This window comes from Rhea americana, unplaced genomic scaffold (genome assembly GCF_003343005.1).
Source record: "Rhea americana isolate MKP2758 unplaced genomic scaffold, rheAme1 scaffold_14, whole genome shotgun sequence".
Classification (NCBI taxonomy): Eukaryota; Metazoa; Chordata; class Aves; order Rheiformes; family Rheidae; genus Rhea; species Rhea americana.
The window spans coordinates 1,210,853-1,225,077 of NW_028185483.1; the positions used below are offsets into that span (position 1 = coordinate 1,210,853).

Consider the following 14,225-nt stretch of genomic DNA (forward strand, 5'->3'; position numbering starts at 1 on the left):
GCTGATGGTTTAACTCTATCTTTCAATAATTCAGGGATTTGTAACCACTTTTATGGTCAAAGTAGGCAGTATAACTTAGGAAACAAGTCTTAAGCTTAAATGATTCATTTAGGCTTCTTGAATCATTTTAAAGTAAAAAAATTATTACTCTTGTTCCTCAGAGTGTTTTAGTGAGCATTTTTTCATATTATCATCCAACAGTAATAAAAAAACAAAGATGTGAAAAAGACGAAATTTTGACTCTGAAAAACATATGCAGGATAAATCTCACTGAAAAGATCAGTTAGAAAGCCCAGAATATGGTGGAAGGATTATTACAGTGTTGTCATCTTTCCCTCTCAGTAACATTTAAAATAATGGGATTGCTAATGTTCACGAATGGTAAGCAGTTTTCTGAAGTACGTACAGGCTGAGGGTCAGCTCCAAGGCTGCACACTGGCTGAGAGAGGAGAGCCTGCCTGCTCTCCTCTCTCCTAGGTTGTGTGGCTTTGCAGCAGCCTCAAAGAAGTTATTCAACTTGCTAATCTAATGGAAAAGTAGGAGTTCTGGCTTGGTTTGACAGGACTGATGAGCTTCCAGACAGGTCAGCGGTCTGATCCATTTCAGCAAGTGCCTCAGTAGTTGCTTCAACTGGCACAAAGTTTGCAGATATGTAGAGTGGGGAGCAGAGGTGGGACTATTGCTTTCAGTTGTCTGTGAAACCAACCACTTATGTACATAAAGTACACCTCAGGATGCCAAGCCCAACACTGGATTTGTATACCATGGCTCCCAAAAATACTCTGAAAGTATTTCAAAAAGAAATGGTGTCAGCCATTCGGTTTAGGAAGGACACTGAGCCAGGAGTGCAATCTGGCTGACTAGGAACACATGCAGATCTGGCTTGTTCAAGTTGTTGCAGGCCTGTGTATGGTCTGTGTGGCTGATGTGGCTGAGCAGCTCATGATGTTGGTTGGATGTATTAGGATTGAAGTGGTATGGTTTCTTCCAGTGAAATCTCCATGAGTGCATAATCCAGTAGTTGTTTTCAGAGCAGGATTAACACCCATTAACAGAATTAGATTCCACAGTGCCCCGTATATGTCCATAAAAGTATGGGCAGATGAAGGAGAACCTGTTGAATTTGGTACTGATTACCCAAGTCACAGAATAGTTGAGGCTGGAAGGGACCTCTGGAGATCATCTAGTCCAACCCCCCTGCTCAAGTAGGGTCACCCAGAGCACATTAAACAGGGTTGCATCCAGGTGGGTTTTGAATATCTCCAGAGAAGGAGACTCTACAGCCTCTCTAGGCAACCTGTGCCAGTGCTCTGTCACTCTCACAGGAAAGAAATCCTCCCCACACACACACACGTTCAGGCAGAACTTCCTGTGGTTCAGTTCGTGCCCACTGCCTCTTGCTCTGTCGCTTGGCACCACTGAAAAGAGTTTTGTCCCCATCCCCTTGACACCTTCCCTTAAGGTATTGTAGACGTTGGTAAGATCCCCTCTCAGTCTTCCCTTCTCCAGGCTAAACAGCCCCAGGTCTTGCAGACTTTCCTCATAAGAGAGATGCGGCAGATCTCTAATCATCTTCGTAGCCCTACGCTGGACTCTCTCCAGTAGTTCCATGTCCCTCTTGTACTGGGGAGCCCAGAACTGGACACAGTCCTCCAGATACAGAGGCTACTTCAGGGCTGAGTAGAGGTGGAAGATCACCTCCCTTGACATGCTGGCAATATTCTTCCTAATGCACCTCAGGATACTGTTGGCCTTCTTGGCTCCAAGGGCGCATTGGTTGTCCACCAGGACTCCCATGTCCTTTTCCACAGAGCTACTTTCCAACAGGTCAACCCCCAACCTGTACTGATGCTCTTACCAACCTTGCCAGAAGTCATGAGGTTATGGGCATTTACTTAAGCAGCTTGCTGAATCAGAGAGACTGTCTGAGATACTTCTGTTTCAGAGTTGACTCACAGATTCATTTTAATTGAAAAATAGGTCCTTCCAAATTTTTTATCAGTGCGTCAGATAGAGTGAGCTTCTTCCTTGAGCCCATAAGTTACTTCATACAAGTATGTGCCAGTTTAAAAAAAATTTTTTTAATATACACTGTAGTGCAAACTATTTCTATGCATATGTCCTATGCAAGTAATTTTATTTTTTAGTGGCTTGAATTAAAAGAAAAAGTTTATTATAGATTGTGCAATTTGGATAAATTGAATTTCGGGTTTCCAGTTGATAATCCTGTGTATCCTGTGCAATGCAGCCTGGAATTAGAGTTTGAAAAGTAACTACAATTTGTCTTTGTGTTTAAATTCCAACACATGGTTTTTATGTTTGATATTACTGTCACTTCTAAACAACCTCATCTTAAAATAGCAAAGTTTAGGGAAATGTTTAAGAAATTCTGTTACTGCATGATATGAATGTTTTTATATTATTACTATAGTATAGCACTTTAAAAAGATGCACAGTTCCACATATGAGCATAATATCTAACAGTCTTGCAGACAGCTGGGGTCATTTTTCTTTTCTTGGACACTGCATGAGGCTGGGTTATGTAACTAGCTTCAGGGGGTTTTTATTCAGTTTGGGTTTGTTCACCATATTCTTACTTGTCAAAGTATCATCAAGAATACACAAATTCTGATTTTGTTTTTTACTCTGGGAAACATACTTTCTGCTAAGTATTACCTTTCATGGGCTAAGTAAAGGTTCTAACTGCATAGCTGGCTGCATGTAGGAAAATACAGATTTCCCTTAAACGTGGAGTTCTAAAGAATTGTACTGTTTTATCAAATTTTAGCACCACACTATTTTTCATTTCTGTTTTTTTTTTTTTTTTTTTTTTTTTTTTTTTCCAAATTAATTCTAACAAGTGTATGCTGCATGGCTAGGAGGAACCGCTAGGAACCACTTTGTTAATGATTCCATTTTTAGAGGAATCTGAGTTGTGAGTACTACTTAAAAGTCTTATATCTATCTTTAGATAAGAACACCTGGAGTTAAAACCATCATGTACCTGCCACAAGCCAACATTAAAGTGATACTACCTATTTTTAGGATTAATACTATATATGTAGAGACATTCATGCCAATATTCTTGTGAATAGCTATGCCTGACTGTTGAATACTTGTCCAACATTCACGTCTGCTCTGCAGTGTTCTGCAGGACGCCATCCGCACACACAATGTATCTCTAGGCTGCTGGGGAAGGAAGATGCCTATCTGGAGGTACAGAGCTTAGTTTTAGTCTTAGCAGTTCTGTGAATACCAGACTGGAAAAATGTGAAAACATTAACAAATTTGAGAAAATAATGAGAACTGTCTAAGAAAAGAAGTACCTTTAAAATATTTTCTTAAATTTTCTGTGCAATACATTTCATATACAGAACCTCACTGGTTTATTATGGTCAATGCTATGTAAGGGTATATATGATTTGGTCGTGAAGCTAATAGGACTATTTACATAAAATTCATAAACTGGAATGTGTGAATCAGGACTTGGCTTAATATAAATTCTTTTACACAGCTTTTTCATTAGTCTCTCATCATTTTATTTGTTACGTATCATTTACAGGAGCATCTTCAGGTGCCATTGACCTGTTACCGTCTCCTAGTGCAACAACTAACTGGACAGCTGGGCTTCTCATGGACAACAATGACATGATTTTTAAATTTGATGGAAAGCAAGGAGCCAAAATTCCGGATGGAATAGTTCCAAAGAATTTAACTGATCAATTTACCATCACTATGTGGATGAAACATGGACCTAGCCCAGGATTAAGAGCTGAGAAGGAGACTATCCTCTGCAACTCTGATAAAACAGGTGAATCTATGCTGTCTTTTAAACCTGTCTGGCAAAGAGTGCAACAAATTTGGTAGAGTGTTATTTTTCTTTTTTCTACCTAAGTTTCAAGCACTGACTCTCTTTTGGATAATATCTGAAAACATATCTATGGATTTTGAAGGAATTGGCTGACAAAATAGGAGTTTTCATGATTTAGATTGGGAAAATCAATCTAATTCTTTATTGAAATTTTTAGATTAAATATTAATCTGGATCATATTTATTAATTTGGACATAATGACTCCATAAATAAAATCAATATGACTTAATTTGAGAAGATGCTTACGATATGTGGCTTCCCTGAGGCCAGATATTGAGAAAAGACTGTGTGTGTGTCTTTTGGGTATATATTGCTTTGAAATACATTCAGCTAAACAAAAGCATTGATGGTATTTTAGTCCACTGATCTTACTGCTCCCTCCTTTTAGAGATGAACCGACATCACTATGCCCTGTATGTGCACAACTGCCGGTTGGTGTTTCTACTGCGGAAGGATTTTGACCAAGCTGACACTTTCCGCCCTGCAGAGTTTCACTGGAAACTGGATCAGGTACTTGTGCTTTGCTGTTACCTGTAACTCATCTGTACCTACTCTGTCTCTTTATCCCATTTAGAAATTACAGGGAATAACCCTGCTATAGACTTAACAAGTTCAAAGAAATCCTAAATGTTGGTATTACAATTTTGTGAAATCAAAAGTCTATTGCAGTTATGTTACAGCTTCTGATAGTTGTGACTTTTATTAGGAACCACAGAAAAAGAGTTAGGTGAATTGAGTCAGTTAATGCAGATTTTTAATTGAGTCATTTTATACAATGAGTAGAGGTTTACATCCATTGGCACTGGAAAAACTAGAGATGACATTGCATATAGTTCCCTCAAAGTTTTCCATTTATCATTAAACAAAAGTATACTTTATCAGCACAGTGGAAGTGATAAAAGTCTTTTTAATAAAGAGTGTGCTGACACAGAGAAAGGCATTTATAATGTATTTTAAGTTTAATCTGTAGACTTTTGCTTTCATCCTCTGTACTGTATGTAATTTCTCCTTATAATGAAGAATATATTGCAAGGAAATTATTATTAAAGAGATAAGAGTTGCCTTTCATAGATTTATTAATTCTAAACAGGATAAGGATCACTTGGATGAAAAAAGAGAGATTTCAGCAAAGTAGTATTTTCTTAAAGCAAGATTTTTCATGTCATTGAGCCTAAACTATGATATTGGATACGTAGATATTATTGTAGGAATAGTTACTTTCCTAATTCACTTTCAAAATGTATATAAAAAGATAAGCTCTATCCTGATTATCAAATGCGTGTGATGATAAACCATGTGCTGGTCTTAGCACATGCTTTTCATTTCCGTTAAAGAGGTTAGAATCAGTTTCTGCTATACTTGAAATCTTAGTGTGTCTAAAAAGGAGTAAATTTATATTAAATCATGGTGAAGATTACGAATCTTGAATAACTGATGTCATGTCAGATAGGTTTATATTTCAATGCACTGTATGCTAAACATCTAAAATCATCAGTGGTTATTCAAAGTTTATGATAATGAAAGCCGCATGCAATCAGCTGCTCTTCCTTATCCTTACAGTGGAAGAGGAACAGTGTCTGCTGAATAAATGAATTTGTATGTGATTCTTTTAACTTAGCCGTAACACTGGAAAATACGGTGTCAGGGACAATTTTCTGTTGACAGGGGGTTGAGTTCGCTTGTCTGACAGAACTTTTTCATCTCTACTGCCATCTATGATTATTTCTTTAACACTCTAATTTCTCCATATCATTTCCATACTTTTTAAAAATAGGAAAAAATGGGATAAACTAAAAAGTACAAGAATACTGACATTTTCCAGTTATTTTTTCTTTCTTATATTATGAAACTGAACTACTGTTTTTTCATATCAAGCCATGTTTTTATGTATGATTAGCCTTGAAATGGAATTTCAGTAGCATCGTGTTATTGATCAGCAGCATGCATTCTTCGTATTTATATTTCAACAGTATTACTTGTTTCCAGACAGTACTGCTCACCTCAGACATCCATTTCTGGATGGCCTGTTCATTTGGGAAATCTGCTGTATGAAATATGAGGATATATTGTTTCAAAACAATATGCTAATAGCAGCGTGTTCTGTGGCTAGTTCAGTGCAGGTGGTATTCCACCTCCAGTAGGGGATAAAGAAGGCCCTGGGCTATTTTACTGATTTTGTGTGTAATTAGCAAACTTACGAGGGTTATATCAGTAGAGAACTTCATTTCATATCTTGAGCTGAGGATTTCAATAGACTCCCACATACTGGTGCCAGGCACTTAGTCTTTGTGATATGAATACTGAAGGAACCCCAAGATTTCAACTAGGGATAACTGAGGCATTGGAGATAGTTTGAGATTAGACTGATCACGCTCTGAGTTATTTTTCCGGAGAGAAATGACTTTTCTGAAGCAATCTCAGCAAGAGTATATACTGAAGGGAGCCCCACGTAGTTCTTTACAGGATACTTCTTTCATTTGGACTGTTTGGTTCCAAACTGTGTATGTCGTTGTCTGAAAATAATCTTCTACATACCCTGAAACATGCTCCCAAATTGTAGCACTATAGAGTAGCAGAGGTGGAGTTTGGCACTGAAGGGAGAACCTTTTTTGCTACTATTAAACAGTACTAGATGACAGAAACTAGAGATAGAAAAGACTTATTAGATTGTATCGTTCATTACTTTTCATTCAGCTACTGCCGGTTGATTTCCACAGTACATTTTCAACAGCTCTTTCCAGCTGAGCAAGAATGTAAGGTTAAAGTATAAATAGTTTGTTATGGGTTGGGTGACCAGACTTTCGTGATACTGTGGTAATACTGTAACCTTTTCATTGGTAAAGCGATTTGATGAAGATTCCTACTTTACCTCCTGTTCACTGCTCCATCTGGCCTGTGCGATAGGGTAGATTTAAAACATTTGAAAGTAAAGCGTAAGTGAAGTAGGCTAGTAAGGAACTTGCATAGTTTTGAGATTTTCATTTTGAAGTGGTAGAATTATTTATGCCAACTTCTAACTGTCTACCTATAGTGGTCCACCCCAGAAAGCACTGAATATTTTACAGTGTACATTAGACAATCATCTGGCATCTACTGCAAACTCCTCTTGATGAAAAGAAAGTAGGGCTAGATTTTCAAAAGTCGTTTAAGTGCTCTAGACACTTCCAAAAATCTTAGGAGTTGATTATTTTCATGATATTTATGATATCACAATGATATCATGATCATATGATAAGTATCTATGATACTTAGATTTTGAAATGGCTCTGGAAATCTTGTGCTCAGAGCTGTCTATTCTGTTGCGGCACATCTTCTGATACCTTTTGTTCATACGAAGAAAAGCATAGAGACTAAGTTAACTGTTGCAGTTTCTCATCACCTGAACCGTGCTGTCATATTAACTGTTATAGGCTGCACTGCATGTATATGACTCAGGATGACTGTTCAAGGGTTGGTACCGAGCAGAGCCATAATGCAGCAAAAAGTGGCATAGTACTTCATTGTGGAGCTTGCTTTACGATTGTGACAACAGTCTTCAGCTTGTTTTTGCTGAGAGGAATCCAGTGACCTTGGAATAGGGTGAAGCATAAACTAGTGAAATCATTTATCACTCTTACTGCAGAGCAGTAAAATTTATTATACCAGCTGCTTTGGGCTCTACCTAGCCCGCATGACTGCTCAGTCTTCCAAGGCACTGACCGAGAGCGTGAGCTCATTCCATTCCAAATTTAGTTCCCTAGATCTACATTTCTGTGGTGTCTGTGGCACACAGCTTAGCTGCAGATGTCATTCTTGGTCAAATATGAGGAGTCTTACAATGTTTTGTATAGCTACATCCGAACAGTGCCTCTGAAGCAATGTGATACGATGCAGCCATCATAACTGTAACGCATAGTGAGTGCCTGAAACCCCACGTAGCAGCGGCTGCCACGTTAGCCCTGGGAAGACTATTGTCTTCAAGTCAGTTCATAGACCAAAGGATTTAATTTCAATGTGACTGTGTATTTAGCCCAATGTGTTACATGAAATCCAGTAGACTTTACTGAGCTAATTTTTTGCTTATTGTGCTGAACTTGATGACCTGAAAGTGTCATAACCCTGAGCATGTGTCCGTTTTGTATAGAACTGTAAAGGTTTGAAATGAGTACATCTGTAAAAGGTGCTAATAGTCAGAACTAGCAGACTTTAAACTGAAGGTGTCCTTGTTCCTTTTAAGTAACAGAAAAAAAATTAACGTAATTTTTTTTTCTTTCCATTTTCATCCTTTTCTAAACTAACTGTGTCTGTCATCTGAGTTGTGAAAGAATCCATTAGTAATCTGAAAGAAAAGTGTGGATATCTTTCAAGAAAATCAATGTCAAGTCTCTTAGGCACACTGGGTCATTAAAATTGTGTGGTTTTCAAAAACATCTGCTGAAGATCGCCCAATTAGAGGTGATACCTTCCTTTCACTAATTCTCATTTACTTGACATGCAGATGTTTCCCGTATTTCAGTAATCAAAATCATGACTGTTCTTCTGAGTTTCTCTTGCAAAGGTTTGAACAGAGTATCATGAACTGTTTGTCAATATTTTTATTCCTTTTCTAATATTTAAGACACTGTCACCAAATTCAATAAAAGCTACCTAAATAGGCATCTGATTGCCTCAAAAGAATAGGTGTGCTTTTAATTAAATGATTTAGGCAGTCAAACAGAAAATGGGGCCATATAAGAAAAAAATATGAAATCTAGAAAAGCCATTTCTGTAGGGATTTTTTTTCTTCTTAGAATGATGTGATGATTGACTTTTGGTTTCTCCTCTATTGTGATACTCATATGCATACATCCTCACCTGCTGGACGTATGCCCAAGATTTTGAGAAAATGAGTGGCTCATCTAGCCTTTTCTTGGACAGGGACTTTCTACAGTCAGAAATATCCTTAGAGGTGTGCTAGTTGATGAGTTTCCTAACCTACATCTCTGACCACACTTGCCTTCAGCTGCTGGTGCTGGGAATCTGGCCTTGGCCAGATTCCTTTTATGCAAGTATGCCAAGACTGCACAAGAGGTCAATTTATAATGGTATTTTATATATATATATATATATATATATTTTTTTTTTTTTCAAACTAATTCCCTTCCTTTTGAAATCAGTGGAAAAATTTAGCAAGTGAAGAATTCTACTATAGAGATTTCCTAAAAAAAATGCCTCCACTTCAGGGAGCTCTATTTACAGCTCTATTGTAAAGATTTGAACTAATTCTCCTTCTGCTCACTGTCATCCTCAAGAAAAACTGTTTTGATCCTCATATTTGTGCTGCAAGAAGTGACAGTTCTTGTATGTTCCCCATTTGTGGTTGATGTAGTTGAGAACTTCGTAATTTGTCCCTCATTCTCCGTTCTCCATCCATGTCCCCCCCCCCCCCATAACCTACATAGAATCAAATCCAAATAACAATTTGAAAAATGGACAAAGCTGTTCAAGCCTTTGGTGACAGCGGAAAACATGACATTAAATAGGGCAACGCACAGCATATTTCACACACTGTTCAACATGGATATTACATTTCTCCTACTCATACTGAGGACAGTTAAGCCAAGAGGTTTTCTCCTCATCATAAATCAACAGAATGGGAATGCTCCTTTGCAGTGGAAAGGGGAGGGAGGGAAGGGAAGAATATTAGCCAGGGATGTACGTTCTTTTTCATGTACTTGTTTTTATTCACAGTGGGAAATAATTTAGTGTTTTATATCCATGTTATCATCCTGAACATAGTCCTCCAGCCCACAGGCAAAAATTGATATCGATCCCCTAAAAAACAGTGACTTCACTGCATGATCTGTAGTCATTTTCAATCAGCAAAAATAGATAAAGATGCAGAAAGTTCCTGTTTCTTTTCTAAGATGAGATAAAATGCTATGAATAATCCAAGATAAGCCTGCAGTGGTTTTCAGACAGAAAACAGTTATTTTCCCTAATAAGAAATCGAATAAGAAGGTTATTTAGATAAATCTGAATATGATGCAGTCTATCTCCGTGTATGTGCACAGATGCTGAAGAAGTGAGGCAGAGGCCTCCATGGAGATATTCAAGGCTGGATGCAGCCCTGTCTAACGTGCTCTAGGTGACCCTGCTGAGCACGGAGGTTGGACTAGATGACCTCCAGAGGTCCCTTCCAACCTTACTGATTCTATGATTTGTCTTTAACCAACTCATCAACCGCTCATAATGAGGTCTCACACCTGTGGTGAGCAGTCTTGTCCAGTCGTTCCCATTGCTTTCTTGAAAAAGCTACCATGCGTGGACGTGGTAGAGCAAGTGCTGATTTTTGAAAGTGTGTGTGTTACATGGTAGGAGGGCGAAATGGAAAGGATTTGATAGCTGAACTCTTTTTAGGTAAGTGAGGTTCTTCAATCAAGTTATAAATGAAAGTTGTTCTTACATGCTAGATTTTTGAATTGTTTGCGTCTGATTCTGAGAAGTTTCTTTCATGCTATGAAGGCTGTAAGTAGCCTCCTCCTTGAGAGGCTCAGGAAGAAAGTAAGGAGTGAATAGTACGTACATAGTCTTCTCAGTCCTAGAGGGCAAAGAGTACTGTGGTGAGGTAGGATGGCACAAGCTTTCATAATTGCTGTGCACTGAACTTTGTCTAAGAATAAGGACTTCAGGGGATTCAGTCTCATACTCCTCAGTATGGTGCCTCTCAATAGAAAGTTAAGTTTTGTAATGCAGAGTTTAGTTGTACATTTTTATTTGAAACACAGAAGAATTTCTTATGCTCTTAATCACTTCTTTACAAATTGGTATGCAGACCTGCATTGCTCTGTGCATACATCCTTAATAAGACTACAGAAAGAAAATTGGAAAACACCTAACTTACATCCTTCACAGCCAGTAAGAGATAAATGATAAATGAATCATGCTAATCCTGCAACTGAGGTGATATCATTCTAGGGCTCAAAAAGTCTCTGCAGCATCCAAAGCACCCCAAGCCTTTTGCATTCTAGCCCTGTCTTATCTGACACAATTTATTTACCATTTTCTATCTTTAAATGCTATTTTGCTATATTTTATTCGGCAGCTTGCTTCAAAACAGCCTTTTCTAGCACAAGGATGCATCAGCAGTGCTGCTAAGTGCTGGAAATATTTTTTAAGATTCCAATTTAAAGAAGGTTTTCCAATACATGTATTTTAATGTAACTGTAATATCACTGCTAACAGCAAAATCTTGACAAACAGATCACAGTGACTGGCAAGATCTCGCTTAACTACATACAAAAATGCCTTTGTACCAACTCTAAAGTATTACCTCTAAGTTGACCTAGCTTTGCACATTCCTAATGTCTGTAGCAAAGCCTAGTGTGAAATGCAGTGACTGCTCTTTGGCACTGTGAGTCTCCTATGACCCTTAAGAAGCAGTTGAGCAAGCTGCAGAAAATATTTTATTACCTATCTTTTTGCATTTACTTGAAGTTACTGGGACATGTTCCTGTGTATTTGTATTCCATGTTTGGCAGTTTTTCTCATTTTTCTGACCATGATACAAGGCTAGACTAGTTTCATGACTATCAAGTAGGATTTTCAAAACCTGTTCATGCTGGCCTAACTTAAAGCTAGATTGACTCTTCTGAAAATGTCACTTACTAGGTGTTGTCTTTCAGCCCTTACTGACTTACATATGTAACTCAGTAGGTACTTATGCATGTTACTTAGAGAAGAATTGTTTTAATCAGCAAGCTTTTTAGACACCGAGACACCCATTTTTGACCAAATCAAAGAAAGGGAAAATCAAAGGAAAGGGATTTTGTATGGGAATGATAAGAATTTAAGAGCAGTCATAGCACCTTAAAATAATGAGAAGTATTGCTCTCATAAAGCTTACCATAGGAAGACCCCCAAATCAACTGAATTTCTTACATAGAGAATATGTGGATACAGAGTCCTACATATGTTTAAATAAGCTGGATTACAGTCTCTATTAAATTGCTTTGTTTTCTACAGTATTCTGGAGATTTCTATAGAAGTACAAAAATACTATTTTTTTTAAAAAAATCTTGGTCAAGATACGTATTGAACTAAAAGTCAAAATGAGTAGTCGCATTTGTTTTCGTATTTATTGGCTGTGTGTATATATATATATGTGCCTGATTTTTCAGTAATGCCATTAGATTCTGGACAAAACATGCATATCTGTGTCTTGCTGGGGAGCAAGACTTGTTCCATGGCCCAGTTTCTTCAGGCCTTTGTGTGGTTTATCTTTCAAGATTCAGGCTGGCTTGTGAGCATTCAGGAGGTGTATGAGGCATTTTACAACAGGTAGGAGAGATATCTTTATTGTTCCAAATGCAGGTTACAAGATAAATAGTGTATGTTATCAATAAATATGAGGTAATCTATCTGTGTGCATGAGCAGTTTATTCCAGCCTTGGGGCAGTGGTTTCTGGATGACCATAGTTCAGGAAGAAAATGTGGTATTGGTTTTCTTTTGATCTGGATAGGCTCCAGTAATAAAGCCTAGAAAATTCAAAATTTTTTTAGGCTTTTGATTAACAATTACATAAAAATGCATAACTGAGCAGCTTTTTATTGCACAGTCAAAAAATAAACACAGGATCCTGCCTGAGTGGCGGGATCTGTAGGTACCTGTGTGGTTATCAATTGTTACTGAACTGGCAAGCTTGCTTGATGCAGTTTAGCAACAAAAAAGGTGGATTATATTAGAATTATTTCATCATGTATGAACTGTGGATCTAGTTTACTAAGACACATTGAAGTTACAGCATGACAGCACGGAGACATGCTGCAGTTACAGTAAGTAATTGGGGCTTTCAGGTGCTTTATCTGCCAATATGATAAAGCAGGTTTGTTACTCAAAGCTGTAATTAATCCATCCATATTTTTGAAAACAATTATGAAAGTAAATATTGCACATTACAGCTTTTAGTGCTGCAAAAGCAGCTAACAGCTTGGTTGCTTGATATTTGTAGATTGCAAACACTTTTACTTCACTGCAGTATTGTTACAATGCAATAGTGAATACACATTGTATAGAAAGATTATTATTTGAAAGTGAAATACCTTATTTTCTGGGTTTTGCACGTATTTTCTTCCACCCAATGAGATTAAAAAAAACAATAATAAAAAATGCTCCTACCAAGATTTTCTCACTGTACTCTGGGAATGCTAGATAGGAGACATAGCTAAGAGTTTCATAAATTCTATTACTGATTATTGAAATCCATTCAGCCTCAGGGCATGTGGCTGATTATGCTGCCACACTGGTGACTAAGTTCAAGAGAGACATCAGGGCATGTGTTCCTCTGAGGTTAATGGAGTTTCTTCTTCTGGAATGGAGAATAGTAGACGGTAGGAAATAGCATTGTCTCACAGTGAAACCTTTTCTGGCCAATATTTGAAGCTCGATTAATGCCAAGAGGGAGTCATTTGAACAGCTCAAAAATAGGTGCTGCTTCTGAGCGAGTATAATATTAATAATGTGGAATTCTGGCAGATGATCACACTGTGGTCAGAAACAACCTCCAGGGAGCTCAGTTCACAACACTGAGCAAGCTGAATAGAAATCTTCCTGTTGTATTGTTGTCCAGCATGTTTTTTGGCTGGGAAACAGAGACTTACAGAAATATAGATGTTTTACTTCCGAAATGTACATTAAAATGGATGTAGAACTCGATCAGATCATCTCTCCCTTTGATATCTTACCCATTAAATTTTATTTTCTTACTATATTTATTATTCAGATTGTATTAGATGTGCTTGGTCCAACCTAGGCATAGAGATGGACTTCACATGTCCTCTTAGAGTTCCTGCCAGTGCTGTTACATGTGACTCTCTAATTAGTACCTAATATTTAAAAAAATACAGTGTTGTTGTTGTTAATGGTTTAATGAAGCTTTCATCTGTAACCTGTCATGTAAAATCAGCCATATTAACAACTTCACACCTAAGTCTGTAGGGCTTCTCACTATACCACCGCCATATATCACCATAAACAATTTTCTTATTTACAGAACTCTTGGGATGTTTTAGGAGTGACTGCAGAAGCTCAAACAAAATGTTTGTGATTTACATGATTTTGAAGACGGATCGATTACAGTTTTCACAAAGAGCTGTATTTTCTTTTTAAGATATTGACTGCCTCAAGACCTTGGTTTAACAGGTGTTTTTTGTATTCATCACACTTTTTAAGAGAATTGGTATCTATCAGCTATATTGAACTATTAGGATAACAGTGGTCTTACTTGCTGCAGAAATTAAAAAATTCCTGAGGGCTGTATTAAGCATCTGCAAAGTTTATGAGGTGGTGGCTTGCTTGTTACGAATCCGCCCAGTTTTCAGTGGAACTACTACTCC

The 14,225-nt window shown here is 37.6% G+C and overlaps 1 protein-coding gene across 1 annotated transcript in view; it reads left to right on the top strand.

Moving 5' to 3' along the window:
• Positions 1 to 14,225, top strand: part of CLSTN2 (calsyntenin 2) — a 422,996-nt gene that overhangs the window by 358,568 nt on the left and 50,203 nt on the right. Inside the window, exons 9-10 of the mRNA XM_085298685.1 lie at positions 3,563 to 3,811; positions 4,261 to 4,382. Of these exons, the coding sequence (XP_085154811.1) occupies positions 3,563 to 3,811; positions 4,261 to 4,382 (371 nt within the window). The remainder of the gene's footprint in view (positions 1 to 3,562; positions 3,812 to 4,260; positions 4,383 to 14,225) is intronic.